A 17,722-nucleotide genomic window follows, 5' to 3' on the forward strand; every position below is an offset into this window, starting at 1 on the left:
ATTATATATTTTTTATTTACTGATATAGAAATGGATAAAAATTTTGTTTTGTTTTTGTTTACATAACAAACAATTACAATTAAAAAATTATTTATTTATTTATTTGTTTAATTAAAATAAAAATTGAATTTGAATAACAATGTTATTTGTGAGAAAATTATTGTCAATTATATTATTATTATTATTAATTAAATTCAATGATATAAGTTGTTTGGTGGCCATCGATGGTGATAATGATGACAATGATTTTGGTGAAGACAACCGATTGTTGCCAAAATTCAATTGGTTTTATTAGTTCATCCGTTTAATAAAGCAAATTGGGATCAATTGAATAACAATTATATCCGAAACATCGGATCAAACTATGGATTGCAACGGAACAGTTGCTGGAGTTGTCGTCGTCCGATAAAATTACTGAAGACATGATTGATATAAATCAGTTGACAATCGATATGCTGAAGAAATGGATTCATCACAACCGTTGACATTATAGTGACATAGAGTTAGTATTGGGACGACATTATCAATCCATTATGAAGAAGTGTTACCCGAAGTCGATGGCTATAGATATTGGACTACTAGTCGTTTTAAACTATTAGTCCAATTGAAGACATTGGCAATGAAGACGGCCCGACAAAATTGGTCACAATATGTCCTATTCATTGATTCGGGTGTTATCCTAACGAATCCAAATGTATTTTTGACTTTGTTGACCACTAATACGGAAGATATGATAGCCGTGGCACCGATGCTCTACTCGTTGGGCACTTATAGCAACTTAGCATATAGATCTCTATGTCGACAATCAACAAGTCTGGGGTTATATACCACCGCCACTTGATTTAGTCAACCAATCGTTTGACACATTAAAACAAGATCTGATTGATTTAGAATTGGAATCACTAATCGAAAGATCAGAGTTTGCCATTTCTTCAGCACTCATATCGTATGTCACTAATGAAGAAAATAGTGATACATTAAATGTGGATCTGATATATGTGATTAATTTAGTCAGAAGAACTGAAGACATTTATTAATAGACTATTACTTCTGGAATCTACAATTAAAACCAAAAAGTCAGAAAAAGTACAAATGATTTGGTGGTCAGCAGTCAGTCGCCAAATAGACGACGTATGCGCGACAACAGAGACGCAGAGTTCATCGACGACTAAGACATCGTTATCGTAGTCGTTGTCATTATTGCCTATTGTGGCCAACTTGTGGAAAACAATAGAGAAAACTTGGAGAATACAGTCACCGGAGGCAGAAATAATCCGATGGACACTAATGGCGTTGTCGTTGTCAGCGAACATGAGCCGCCAATTAGCTGCCAATGGTGTCCGATATTCTAATCAAAAGTCATTAAAGAAGACGACGACGACATCGTCACAAACCGTCGCCACAACTGTTGCCAGCATTCAACGGACGTCCAATAAAACTGTTTCAACCAAATACAGTGCGTCCACTATCGCTACCGACGACGATAATCGATGACATGTCTGTCGATGTCTGCTTCCCATTGAAATGAAACTATTGAATCACTTATCATATAAACATCACATGCTATCGTTAATCTTTTACTATATAATATAATCATATCAATTAATTTTATTTGTATTTAATAATAATAACAAATTATATCACATTTAAAATTAATATAATTCAAATGATTAGTATAATAAATAAATCAATAATATTTTTATGAATATATTTTTCAAAATTTCGACCTTGAAACTCAATTAAATAATGAAGTCTTTTCAACATATTACGTCTAATTTTTCGTAGAGTTTTTGGTCGAATAGTTGCAAATGACGTTCATCTACGTTTTCATAAATTTTAATGGCCACATCATCACGTACTATACCCCAAATCGAGAAGTCCATGGGGGTAACGTCACATGATCTAGGAGGCCACTTAATGAACGAACTCCCTCTACCAATCCATCGATTGGGAAGATGTAAATCCAACCAATCACGAGAAACTCTTGCATAGTGACCTGGGGCGCCATCTAGCATGAATATGACTTCATCACTGCCCTCATATTGACTTACTTGAGGCCATATTTGTGTTTCCAACATATTAGTAAATGATTGACCGGTAACATTTTGTTGAAAATAAAATGGTCCTAATATTCGATCACCCCATATTCCTGCAATAACCATCACACCAGTAGCTGATTGATCATTTGAATATCGTACAAAATCTGGATTCGAGCCATAAGGTACATAATGTCGATACTTTTGAATATTTGGTTTTTCATTAATAACAAAATATTTTTCGTCAAATATCGCTAATTTTCTCAAAAAACTTGCATCTTCTTTGATTTTTGACAATACTTCTTGCGCAAAAGTAATGCGTTTGTTGTAATCTAATTCTTTCAGTGGTTGCATTGTTTTCAATTTATACGGAAAATATTTTTCTTTCTTTAATATATTTCTTACTGATGACTGAGAAATTTCATATTTAATAGCCATTTTATACGTTGATTGTATTGGATTTATTTTGTAATCCTCAATAATCACTTTTTCTATTTCTATAGGAAGCGATTGATTTTCTCTAGTATATCTCTTATTTTCAACGGTTCCTCGGGTTTCAAATGAATTAACGGCATTTAAAACCGTAGTAGGGCTTGGTTTGGATTTGTTTGGATGTAAATGTTTAAACATATTTGCAGCTTTTCTAGAACTTTTTGTTTTGTAAAATAATGTTACAAATTCGGATCTATCAGTCATAGAATATTGAAATGATTTTTTATTGATGTCTTCTTCAATGTCTTCTTCAATGTCTTCTTCAATGTCTTCATCGATGACTTCTTCAATGACTTCTTCAATGACTTCTTCAATGTCTTCTTCAATGTCTTCTTCAATGTCTTCGTTATCTTCGACATCACTATTAGGAACTGCTGTTATTGTTGTTGTTAATTTTATTTTTTTATTAATATTTGATTTGTTATGACTATTATTTTTATGTGATTGCAAATAACGTAAATCACTATAAGATTTATTACAATCATTGACATCACATTTATATTTGTTTTCATTTAAATGAACCCATGAATGATTCTTCAAATGATCTGAACGTTTGAATGCTTTGTCGCAAATATTGCAAACAAATCGACGTTCATACGTATGAGTCAATTTGTGCTTCGATAGTGCGCTTTGATTTTTAAATTGTTTTTTGCAATTTAAACAATTATGAGTCGGCGACGTCATCGACAATGATTTATGTTGAGTCTGATTATCTGAGTTTGTAGTCTAAACTGTTATCCTTTGTCTGTCACTGTTATCTCTATTACGACTATTTGGTGACATATTTTCTTTACTGTCATTAATCTTTGTGTCAAATGTTGATAAACTATTATCACGTCTAGTGTTTCGAGACACACTTCGAGAAGAGGATACATGTATTGATGGCTTTGATGACTGATTGGTCTCCCATATATGTGACAGTGTTTGCAGTGATGATCGAGCGTTGTTTAGCGACAGCGCGGTCTCATTGGCCTCTGTTGGCCACCCGTTATTATATACAACCCCAGAATTAACCGTACGTTCGAATGCATTCCATTTGAATTTCTTGTCCTTTTTGATTACTGTTATCTCAATCCTTTCTTTTTTCTCCTTATGATGACATAAATCGGGCTCTATTTGGCCACTAATATGAATAAAAAAATAAAATTAAATGATTTGAATATTTTTAAAATAAAGGAATTATTTACTGTAATATTTTGCGCCACTTATATATAACATTGTCATAGGTGTCATTAGTAATGTCCATCGGATCAAATTCTTGGCCCTTATAGCGGACTTGGAGGGCATCGTTGAAGTATTTAATGTCAATAATTCTACGCTTATGTACTTTTGTGTATAGATAGACAACTATTTTATCCTCAACCTGTGTTATCAACCAATATCACAAGCAAACAAAAATAATATTAAATAAACAAAATGTATCTTATATTATAATAAAAACAAAATAACCTCGGTAAAGTCGGTACGTATTTTGGTGGACACATCAACAATATTATTGTTGTTGTTGTTTTCTTGTTCTTCAACTTCTTCGTCCATAACTTTCTCTTCATTTTCTTTGCCTTCATTTTCGTAATTGTTGTCATCGATTGGTGTCAATTGATCTCCTGTACTACCGTTCAGTATTAGATTAGTGTTCGGGTCATTATCGGTCATATTGTCATCTGATGGCCACCCGTTCGTATCCATTGACATAGAATTGGTATCATTATTGTCGTTGATATCGGCGACTTTCGTAATGTTTGCCAACAAATGAGTACCGTTTCCATTGGCAAAGGCTTCGTCAACAGTATTGTCGTCGGTATTCAACGGGTCGTTAATTTGTTTGTCACTTACAATACCATTATTATCAACATTTTTATCGGCAAACTTGTGTTCGCTGTTAGTGATAATCGTGTGGGCAGTTGTCGTCGAGCAAACATTGTTTGCGATAGTTTTGACGCAATTGTTGCCACTGTTGGTCACATTCTTACGCTGGACGTGCGTCTCATACGATTCTTCTTCTTCATCATCGCTGATCATCGATATTGTTGTCAACGACATCGTTGCATACTTTTCGCTGTCGCGTATGTTATTAAATTAAATGACATGTGTTTTGGCAACACTTGCGCATGTCTAAAAAATGCTTTTATTACACTTATGTAATGAGTATTTATTGTACCTAAATTTAACTAATAGTATATTTAGTGCATTTACACCAAGGGTTTGTACTATTAATACTAGCAAAGAGACTGTCCAAGCGATTGATACTTATACTGTATATAAAAATACTTTTTTTTGGGTTTTATAATTTTATGATTTTTTTAATACTATTTACACATAATTTAATTTCTGAAATTAGTTTGTACACATTTATTATTTTTTCTATCGAAGACTAACTGAATGTCGTCGTCATCGGCGGGATTGACGTAAGTTTGTGTTTCGGTTGATGTGATACTAAATTTGGTTTAAGTCTGAATATCAAAAAACTGTGTTTTGTCTGTTTGTGTTGTATTGTTTTGTAATACTTTGTTGACGGAGATGATTGGAGGTACAGTGATGGACGGTTGAGTTACAATTACATATTTGGAAACAGATGGTGATGTGTTTGAATTATCTAATTCATACAACTTTGACTTTTTCTCTGCCAAATCTTTTTCCAAACTTTCAATATTAGCCATAAGTTCGTGTCTATCATATTTTGCTCTGTATAACAGCTTTTGCTCTGTAATCTTGCCAGTGATCTTCGATCTGACGTTTGGTTGTCTTTGAAGAGATAATTAACTCTTTAATTGGTTTGGAATTTATTTCTGTAAAAAATCGAGAAGCTGTCGAATCTTTAACATAAAAGTCAAATTTATCTTTTGCGGCAATATATACCTCACGTAACTTTTTCATGAACCAAATTTCGTGACCATCTGGACATTCAGCAGTTGGACCATTCACATGATGAAGAACATGTGTTAGCTCATGTAATAATGTGCTCATATATTGTTTGTTGTTTTTCAGTGTTTGCGGACCGTAAAGCGAAACGGCGTAATACTTTTTGATGGTATTATAATAAGTGATTCCAAATGAATTCCAACGCCAGCGACCGTTTATTTTCTCGTGATGAAATCTAGATATCTGTTATACGCTTTCGATTTTTTAGCGCCATCTCTAAACCTAAGTATTTATCGTATTCTTCTGCCCAACTATTAAAATATTTTTCGAAATTTTCCAAACAAAACACATCATCTTCACATAATTCGTCATACGAAAGTCTTAACATATCAGACATCGTAACTAAAATTTCTGATAATAAAATATACTTATACCAAAACCGAGACTAATAATCAAATGTAAAATTAAAAACAAATAAAAAGTCGAAACTAGACAAATCTAATACTATCACTAACACTAACACTAACACTAACACTAACACTAACACTAACACTAACACTAACACTAACACTGACACTAACACTAACACTAACACTAACACTAATTCTAATACTAATACTAATACTAATACTAATACTAATACTAATACTAATACTAATACTAATACTAATACTAATACTAAAGCCAAAGCCAAAGCCAAAACCAAAATTAAAATCAAAAGGCAGAACCCAAACAAATAAAACCAAACGTGGTGTAGTAAAGCGAAGCGAAGTAAAGTAAAATCAAACAAAGTAAAGTAAAGCGAAGTAAAATAAAGCGAAGCGAAGTAAATAAAAATAAAGTGAAGCGAAGTAAAGTAAAGTAAAGTAAAGTAAAGCGAAGTGAAGCAAAGTACGCATGATCGCTGAAATAATTTAATTATTATTTGTTATATTACGTAACACAATTATTAACATATTAATTGTATTTAAACTTATTACGTAACAGATGTAGCCCAATGTATAGACTGACCCAATAGCGGTTGAGATACTACGCATGATCTCTTAAATAGTTGATTTATAAGTAATTATATTACGTAACATATTTTAAACATAATTATGTTCTTATTACGTAACTTTCCAGATATAGCCCTATGTATACTACTATAATAGATATTAATTACATTTTTATTAAAGTTAGTATTTTATATATAAATTAAATACAGTATATATTATTAATTGTATTAATATTAGTCTATTTTTTTAATTAGAATATTAATTATGCTATAAATAGATACAAACATTAATATTTGAAAAAATATATTTATAAAGCATGTATTGTACAGTAGTGTCCAATAGTTACAATAATGTCTAAATAATTGATACGATTATCAATGAAATCGGTAAACAATTGGAAGATTGAAAATTAGTTATTATTGACCAGCGATTTATTAAAACGATTGTTAAACGGATTAACACATTTGTGGCTACGATTAGATCAGTTGTGTATAAATCGGTGACCAGTTTTTTTCCAGTGATATTCATCGCAATCTTCCGCGACTACAGTCAATACATTGCAGAAATCCGTCCATCACTGAGAAGTCGACCCAATCGATGGGACAGTTGGCACATCTGATGGATGTTTATCTCTCGGTTAATCAACTGATAGAAAGTGAATCATTTCTAACCAATTATTTACTAATTGGTACTAAAGTTTAAACACTCTTATATTAAATATAAGGTTTCAATAGATTGTATACAATCTGTATTTAAATCTCGGAAATTATATATAAATTATAATTACATTTTAGATAATTTATAAAATAAAATGTTTATTTAGGTAATTCATAAAAATTAAATGATAAACTTTAATTGATTTTTTACAACAAGTTATTATAATGATTAATGATTGTAAATTTAATTTAGTTTTTTAGTAATTTCATTATATATCATACAAATATAATAATAGGAACAGTGATTGTATTGAATTGAATTAATATTATATTTAATAAATAAATGGCATTAAATTTTATACTGTATTGTTTATATTTATATATACTGTATATATCAAATGTATAATATTATAATTTAACAGTTTTTTTATCACACATCCAATAAATCACTTAATATAGGATTAAATAACTCTGAATTATACTAATGATTATATATTTTATAAAATAAAACACAAAAATATATTATAATACAGTTATATTATTTTTTTCAAAATATATTTTCTAAATTTCAATCTAATAATGCAATATATTTTTGTATATACAGTATATAGATATAGTTATAGTGAATATTATAAAATATTATTACCGTTATTGATAAAAATATTGTTTTTATATATCAACTTTTTTTTTATAATTTAACATTTTTTTATCATAAATCCAATAAATAACTTAATATAGGATTAAATAACTATGAATTATACTAATATGATAGATAAGATTGTATCATATATTTTATACAATAACTAAAACAGTTATATATTGTTGTATATCATTGCTATCATAATATGCAATAAATAATGCAATAAAATTTAATAATTTGGTACAACTTGTACTTATAATACAAGTAGTATAATGTAATAATTTAGTATAAATATAAAATTATTTATAATATTAATATTATTATAACTTTTTTCTAGTATTTTATTTTAGTATTAAATTATTATTAGATCAGGTATTGTATTAATTGAATATTTTTTTTTTGCTGAATACACCTTATTATTAGAATTATTGATTTAATAATCACTTATATTAGTATTATGTTTTGAATTTCATTGAATTTAAAGTTTTATTTCATATTTTTTTAAACAAATTTTTTTTTAATTGAATAGATTTTAAAACACAAGTAACTGAAGACAACAACAACAAAAATGACGACTAAAGCAAATGATTCGTTTGATCGCTTCGGCGATGATTTGGCGGAACTATTGCTTCAATATCTGCCAATCGATGACAGACTAAGACTACAATCGGTGTCCAAACAGTTCAATGAATTAATTTCATTAATATTCACTAAACAAACATATCTGGTATTTAATAAAAAGCTATTGAAGACATCAGTGAGAAATGATCAGAAAGTGACTATTGATTTGTTTGAATTGTTGGTCAAAAAGTGTCCAAACATTACAACACTAACTATAAATGATATGTATTTTTCTGATAATTTGTTTGACTTAATCATAACATACTGTTCACAATTGAAACACTTATATTTTATGTCAAACTATAGTCGACAAACAGTTTGTAGTGATAAACTATTTGATCGATTTTGTCATAAATTTAGCCAACAATTGATTACAATTGATATTAACGGAAGTTTTACCGAAGATTATAACAAACAATTGTTTTATAAATGTTTGAATTGTTTGGCAAACTTGAAGACATTAAATATTAAAAGAAATGGAAATACAAGTATCCGATTGTCTGATATATTAACTAAAGATAAGTCATATGTTTTGCCAAAATCATTTCAATCATTGTCACTAAAACTTGAAGATAATGTGTTGACATTGTTTGATAAGTTTACCAATACTTATGGACAACAAATTAATTCATTGAACATAACTATTGATAATTTTGAGGACAATGATGAAGATTTATTAAACATTTTAATAACTGGTTTTTCCCAATTGAAACAATTAAAACAATTGACTTTTAAATTGGATTATGATTTTAAATTAGATTTTATTAAATCATTGTTGGCATCTATTGGCCAAAACTGTCGACAACTAAAATCATTTAACTTAACATCAAAAAAATCAATTAAGTTATCAAATCAGATAATTGATGGCTTGTTTGTCGTAATCAATGAACATATGTCACCACAATTAAGACGACTAACACTGGATTGTCGATACAATTCATATGACAATGATTTTCTACTGACCAGCGATTCGTTAAACCGATTGAAAGAATTGACACATTTGACACTACGGTTATATAAAGAGGATCTAATTGGTGACCACTTTTTCCATGATATTCACCGCAATCTTCCGCGACTACAGTATATAAACTGTGATTACTTGTCCATCACTGAACAGTTGATCCAATCTATGGGACAGTTGGCTCAACTGACACATGTCTGTCTATCGGATTGTTTGTATCCAAACTCATTGACAACAATTGAATCCTTTATTTCTAATCATTTACTCAATACTGATACTAATGTTAAACATTTGTATATTCAATACAATGAATCAAATCAATTAAAAAAAGACTTTAGATTTGGTAAATATATTAATTCTAATTATAATTTAGTGACGTTTAGCCGAATATTTTCAATGAAATAGATTTTGATATATTTATAGAAAAATAGAGAAAAATAAATAAATATATATATATATATATATAAAGTTTATATTATACTATAATAATAATAATAATTATCGATAATATAAAAATTTATATATTAAGAATAAATTTTTTTATTAAAATAATAAATATTCAATGGATTAAAGAAAATTGATTGTAACAAAAGTTTTAATTTAATAATAAAAATATAATTATTACCGTAAATCAATCAATGCTTTAAATGATAAAAAAACTTATCTTATATATAAATTTAGTTGAAATACCTTTACTATTATATTTTGAGCTAAAATATATAAATAAATAATAATAAAAAATATTTACAACTATTTTTCTTTAATTTCATTAATTTTATTATTATTATTTAGTTACTTACATTTTTAATATATAATCACATTTATAAGTAGTTTTTTTAATAATTATTATTTATAGTTAAGTATTCAACTAAAAAAATACAGTATTTATATATATAAATGTGTTTTCTATAAAAAAAAATTTTTGTTATCATTAAAGAAAATAATTGTAAAGTTTAATTATATTTAGCTATTAATAATATTTTAAGTATTATTAGTTATTAATTAAAACTAATTAAATAAAATAAATAAAAGTGTATAAACAAGGTCATCATAAATTTTCATAAAAATATTAATATATTATAAATTTATACGTTGCATTAAAAATATTAAAATGCTAGAAAACATTTTTTGAAAAAATACTATTAAATACATTTACTATTAACTTAATAGTTAATTTTAATTATCTGAATGTTAATTAATATAATAATTGCTAATAACTAACATAATATATTAATTTATATAAAATTTTAATTTAATCATAATATTCTATACATTGAAAGTCGATAATAATATTTAATATAACATAATAGAAATAAGCATAAATTATTATTTTATATTGATAATTCGTGTTAGCAAATAATTATAATAATCATTTATTCAATAATAAAATAGATGTAAATTATTAATTAGTAAATTATGCTACAAAAAAAAATATATTTCTAATAACATATCAATTATTTTTTTGACTATTATAATACCTGTATATTGATTACCTGATTATTATTAACTATTATACTGTATAAAGTGTTTTAGTTTATATAATACATATATTTAATTTTTATTAAACACATTATACAGAATATAACTAAAATTGATTGAATATATATAAACATCATTGTATATTATACTACTAGTATAGATAAAAATGTATAATTTTGATGTCAAAAAATGTTTGCCACCAAATATTGCATACAAATCGGCAGCATTTCATTTATATCGCATTGGATTATGTATTGAATTAATTGATAATAATAATAATAATAATAATCAAATTCATAGAAAATGGTTTAATAAACCAATTTTTTCATTTATAATCTATAATATGTTTTTATATCAAAATATTTGTTTGTTTAGTTTTTACTAACAAAAATTGGCAATTTTATGCACTATTAGGCGATTTTGGTTATTTAATGGGTGTAAAAATTATTAACAATTTAATTATTATATTATGTTCACTATTGGCTATAGCATCGCAATTGATATTTTCGATGAATTATTTCAATGGTATTAAACCGACATTTTTGATGGTTTTCAAAATGATGTCCGGTTTGGTTACACCCGTTAGCATTGGTTTTACTAATCGTTTGATAATTTTGAAACTAATCAAACAAATGAGATTCATTTGCTGGTATTGTCAGCTAAACAATAATATAATTATACCAATTATTTACATTATAGGCATTATAACAATATATTTATTATCCCTATCGCTAACTAAAGCCCTATTATATGGTATACCAAATGCAATCAATTATATGTTTTTGGGCTATTATTTCTGGAATCAAATTATATTTCAATTAATTTATTTTACTATATTATGTCGATATTTAAGATTCAAAATCAATGATTTATGTAAAAAATTAATTATCTGTCAAAAATATAAAAAATTGAAAATATCTGGTATTATCAGTGCATTTGATCGTTTATTTTTAGAAATAAATGATTATAATGTAACATTTTGGTCAAAATTATTGCTATATTTTTGGTTAATAATAGGATCAGTGGATGTTATAGTATTATATAATATATTTTTTGCATCATTAAACTTAATAACAAAAATTATATTTATTTATAGTTTTATTGTTTATAGCATTATATTTATAATTATTATATTTACGGCATCGTCGTTGACGACTACGGCTAATAAAACATATAAATTATTGAATAATTTTTTAACTTATAATAGTAAACGTATTTCAAATAAACATAAGTTAAAAGTTGTATTAATTGATAACATTTTTATAATACATATAAATATTTTTTTTAATTTCTATTTATTTAGGCGTTGTTCACATATTACGTTCGCACTTGAGGGGAGGGGGGGGTTAGCCAAAGCGAACTTTTGCGAACGAGGGGGAGGGGAGGGATAGAGACTTTAAGAACGTTCGCATTTAGATAATATCTTATTTCTTGTGGTGGGGGGGGGGTAGTGGTTAGGGATAAGCGAACGTAATTTTTTTAAATGACTACAAGCGAACAATTGCGAACATAGGGGAGGGAGGGGGTCTAGATTTCTTAAAAAGTGCGAACGTAATATGTGAACCACGCCTTATCATATAGTTATTGGTATTAATAGAGAGGACGGCACAGAAAAGGGTTGGTTTTTCGTGTTGGAAATGGTTTACAATTGATTACTTCAGATCATATAAAGTATGTATAAAATGTTTTTTTTAATAATCTATTTAAAATATATTAACATTTTTTATTTATAAAAAATATCATATATCTATAGATTTTAGGATTTTTATTTCTATTATTTTTAAAAATCGTTAAGAAAACTACATTAAATAAAATCTATTAAACAAAATATTATAGTTTGCAATAATATAAAAACTGTAAACTAATTGTAAAATATTAAATTGTAAAAAATGTATAATAAATATTATTTTTAAATATTATTTTATCATATGCTATATTAAATGCAATATATTGTTTTAAAAATAATTTTGAATTATTAAATGTAACAAAATTATTATAAACAATAAGCTTTTTAATTTGTTTACGATAATAACATTATACTATTATATATACATAAAACTTTAATTAGTTTTAATTAGTTATTGTAAAAGTAAGTATTGTATGTAATTTTACTATTTTATTATATCGATTTTTAATATATATAATATATTTAATATTCTTATGAAATTTATGATGACCTTGTTTATACTTTTATTTATTTTATTAATTAGTTTTACTTACTAATTAATAATACTTAAAATTAATTAACTAAGTACTCTCTATCTAATGTAGATTACTGTTAATTTATTATAACTATTACAATACATGCTTTATAAATATATTTATCATTTATTAATGCCATCTATTTATAGCATAATTACTCTAATGTATGTCTAGAAAACAGTATTTCAAGAAAACACTTAAATAACAATTAATAAATACTATTACAATATATTAATGGGTAGGATATCATTGTTTATATAGTTTTATTATAAGTGTCAACTAGAGATGTAAACTGTAAATGTATTGCACGGTTTCGGTTCGGTATTGTTTATTTTTATATAATACAACATTTACATGTATAATACAAAAATTATTTTTTAAAACTTCATTTAAACTAACATTTAATTGTTATTTATTAAAAACAGGTTTATTTATAATTATGTCTCTATCATTATTATTTAGGTTTGGTTCATAAAAGTTATCCGATTTATATGTCTAGTCTAATTTAATATCTAAATTCATAACGCGAAGCATATATTTACCATAGATTATATATATTAAATATACAGTATATATATAAATTTAAGTATAATGTGTATAATAACTGTGTAACACTTTAAGCCCCGCCTACATAGCATTAAACACTTAAACATTAAGCGCTTGTATTAAAAATATCAATTCAAATACATTGTTATACATAGGGTTTGTTATAAATAATTGTGTTTTCTATAAGTTTTAAGCGTTATTTAATGCCTAACTATAAAGTGTTTGCTAGACATACTGTTTTCTAGACATACATTAGAGTTAATATTTTAATTAAAAAAAATACTAATATTAATACAGTCTAACCCGGCTATAAGCTACCTGGTAATAGGGGTAAATCGGATATAAGGGACAGATTTCCAGTGCACCGACCGTCTCTATGGGATTCATAATGTTAAAGACCCGTTAATAAGAGACTCGGATATAAGAGAATTATGGATATAAGGGACAGTATATTTGTGCACTACTATAACAAAACTGCATCGGATATAAGAGAAAAATGTTTGAAAACTGTAATAAATGTTAATTAATAAATTTTTTAATATTATTACATTAGCAGTGTATAAGATATTTAGCTATAAAACTTGAAAACTGTAATATATGTTATTAATAATAAATAGATTTGCAATAATTTATTTGACAAAATGTCGGCAAAACAAAAGAGAAAACGATTTGATTTGGAGTTAAAATATAAAATTGTGACATTAATTGATAACAATCAGTCTATTGATGAAATCGTGAAAAAGTTTAGTGATTACGGCTTAACATCCCGTAATGTATACAAAATTAAGTCTCAAAGAGTTAAGATAGTTGAAGCCTTTATAAGCTCTAAACCGTCAAATGTCAAGTCATTAAGAAAATGTAATTATCCTGAACTGGAACAGGCATTAGTAGAGTTTGTGGCCAACAGTTCGACAAATGGATTACCCGTAAATACGGGCCTACTTATGGAAAAAGCAAATCAATTAGCGCCTACTTTTGGTTATTATAATTTTAATGCAAATAACGGGTTTATTGATAGATTTAAAAAACGAAATGAAGTTGTCTTTGAAGTCAGTCACGGGGAAGCCAGTGGAGTCTCAGACATACTTTGCAATGATTGGATATCAAATAAATTACCACAGATTTTGGAAGGTTTTAAGTGTGAAGATATATACAATGGTGACGAGTTGGGTCTCTTTTGGCGCATAACACCAAGCAAATCGTATGTCATTAAAGGGCAGACATTTAAAAATGGCAAAAAAAGTAAAGAAAGAGTATCAGTATTTGTCTGTTCAAACAGCACCGGTACACACAAACTTAAAATGATAGTTATTGGCAAATCAAAAGAACCAAGAAGTTTTAGAGGTAATAAGTCAATGCCTGTCATATACAGAAACAACACTAAATCCTGGATGACATCTGAAATTTTTATTGAATTTTTGCATAAATTCAATAAACAAATGATTTTGAGCGATCGTAAAGTAGCCCTTATATTGGATAACTGTTCAGCGCATCCATCAATCAAATTATCAAATGTTAAATTAATTTATTTGCCACCGAATGCAACCTCAAGATTGCAACCAATGGATGCCGGAGTCATACATTGCCTTAAAAGTAATTACCGTAAAAAACTTGTCCGCCGATTGTTAGCTTTATATGAAGACAATAATTCGTTTGATGTTAAAAATATTACTTTATATGAAGCAATATTAATGTTGTCTAACAGTTGGGATGACATCAATTCTCAAATTATAACAAATTGTTTCAAAAAATGCGGTATTGGTGAAAGTGAATCAATTAATGAAACCACTGTAAGCAGTGATGAACAAGATTTTGATAATCAATGGCAACAATTATGTGATAATATAACAGAACGTGAAATAGATTTCAATGAATACATTTCATTTGATGATAATGTTGTGACAAATATCAACGCAAATCAATTAACCGATACTTTAAACGACAGCTCTCAAGGAGTATGTGATGTGACAGAAGACATGAATCAAGATTCAGATGAAAATTAAGACATGGATTGCGATGACTTATTAGTAGATAAACCTATTAGTCTTAATGAAGCAATTGTCTCATTAAATACTATTAGATTATATGTTACGCAACGAAATGCATTTGATTCTTGTTTTCAGTTAATTAATTCTCTTGAAAATGAAATTTATAAAAACAAATTCAATGTATTGAAACAAACAAAAATCACAGATTTTTATCATTAAAACTGTTATTAGTCTATATTTTATGATTTTTAAAAAACCCGGTAATAAGGATAACCCGTATATAAGGGACAAAAAAATGTTGCACCAACAATTCTCTTATAACCGGGTTAGACTGTACAAGTATTGTATCCAATAGTTACAGTAAATAAATAATATAAATAATCTACAATAGAAAGTATAATACAATTGTATTGTTATTTTGTTAATAACTAACCGAACCGACAATCAATTTTTTAATGATTAATAGTTTTTTATATTATTATTATTATTATTATAACTAATCGTTTTTAATTTAATAAAAATTTAATACAATTTAAAATAGCCATAATAAAAAATAAAATAAAAATTTCTTATACTATGTAATAAAAAACAAAATTAATTATTTGTTTTGTAATGTTTATAAAATAAAACCCAAAACCGTTTTCATATCTAAACTCTAGCGGATTAGTGATTAATGTTTTGTTATTATAAATAAAATTTTATTAATTATTTGTTTGAATTTTTAATTAATTAATTAATTAACTAATAATTGTGTAATACTTTATATTTGTTTAATACAATTATTATTATTATTATTAAACAATTGTTTTGCAAATTCAATGTAAGTATTAATTAGTAGTGTATTGTTGTTATCATTTGATTTCTCATTTGATTTCATATTAAAATTAATATACATTTTAAATATAATATATTTTTTTATATCTTATTATTATTATTATTATTTTGATTTAATTGATTGAAAATGTTTTAAAACACAAGACTATCTGAAAGACATTGAAAGTAAAGATCACTGAAGACAATGACCACAACAACACTAGTGATGACAGCAATGAAGGACTCGTTTGATCGTTTCGGCGATGATTTGTGTCAACTATTGCTTCAATATCTGCCAATCGATGACAGACTAAGACTACAATCGGTGTCCAAACAGTGGCTGACATTGATATTCACAACACAAACACTTCTCGTATTTGATAAAAATTTATTTTATAAATTATCCGAAAAGTCGTTGAAAGATAAGAAACAAATAATGAATTTGTTTGAATTGATGGTTAAGAAGTGTCCAAACATTACAACACTCATTATAAATGATGTCTCATTTAGTGGAAATATATTTGACTTATTAATTGAAAACTGTTCACAATTGAGACACTTATCTATTGAGACAATTTACAGCAATTATCTTCAATTGTTGAATAGTGGCGATACTTTTGACCGATTTGGCCGCCGTTTTGGCCAACAATTGCTTTCATTTACGATTAACGCAAATAACATACAAATAATTAAACAATTGTTTTATAATTCTATCGATTGTTTGCCAAACTTAAAGACAATGGATTGTAAAGTCTTTAGCAATTATAATGCCATTCAATTGTCTGATATATTTACAGCCAATAAGTGTTATGTTTTGCCGAAATCATTGCAATCAATGTCACTAACGCTTTATGATTACGAAGGGGACGACTATGTAGTGTTAAAACCATTGTTTGAAAAGTTTGCCGATACTTATGGCCAACAAATGACATCATTGAACATAACTATTAATAATTTTATGAATAATGAAGATTTTTATCGCATTTTGATGACTGGTTTCACACAAATGAAACAATTAAGACAATTGACTATTGATTTTGAATACGATATTGAATTAGATTTTTTATATACTCTGTTGGCATCCATTGGCCGCAACTGTCGACTAATAAAAGCATTTAATTTAATTTTATTTAATATGTTGCCCATTGACCGCTTGTTTGATTCAATCACTGGACATATGTCACCACAATTGAGACGATTATCACTGAATTGTTTCTCAAATGATGACAATGACATAGTTTTGACCAACGATTTGTTAAAACGATTAAATGGATTAACACATTTGACACTTCGGTTACATAACGCTAAGCAAATCGGTGACCAGTTTTTCCGTAATATTCACCGCAATCTTCCGCGACTACAGTCTATACATTTCGATGATGTGATCATTACTGAAGAGTCGATTACATCTATCAAACAGTTGGCACATCTCAT

At 27.0% G+C, this 17,722-nt stretch overlaps 2 protein-coding genes across 2 annotated transcripts; one reads left to right on the forward strand and one right to left on the reverse strand.

Moving 5' to 3' along the window:
• Positions 1 to 3,254: 3,254 nt before the first annotated feature.
• LOC128954392 (myb-like protein D) lies at positions 3,255 to 4,568 on the reverse strand. Its single transcript, XM_054299967.1, has 3 exons — positions 3,978 to 4,568; positions 3,734 to 3,891; positions 3,255 to 3,651 (listed from the first exon to the last, which is right to left on the reverse strand). The coding sequence occupies exons 1-3, from the start codon at positions 4,566 to 4,568 to the stop codon at positions 3,255 to 3,257; spliced, it is 1,146 nt and encodes a 381-aa protein (XP_054155942.1).
• Positions 4,569 to 14,128: 9,560 nt separating this feature from the next.
• On the forward strand, positions 14,129 to 15,490 carry LOC128954393 (tigger transposable element-derived protein 4-like). The gene has a single exon (XM_054299968.1). The coding sequence runs from the start codon at positions 14,129 to 14,131 to the stop codon at positions 15,488 to 15,490; it is 1,362 nt and encodes a 453-aa protein (XP_054155943.1).
• The last annotated feature ends 2,232 nt before the right edge of the window (positions 15,491 to 17,722 follow it).

This window comes from Oppia nitens, unplaced genomic scaffold (genome assembly GCF_028296485.1).
Source record: "Oppia nitens isolate AA-2021 unplaced genomic scaffold, nextdenovo-longstitch-racon4-pilon3 scaffold27_pilon_pilon_pilon, whole genome shotgun sequence".
NCBI classification, from domain to species: Eukaryota; Metazoa; Arthropoda; class Arachnida; order Sarcoptiformes; family Oppiidae; genus Oppia; species Oppia nitens.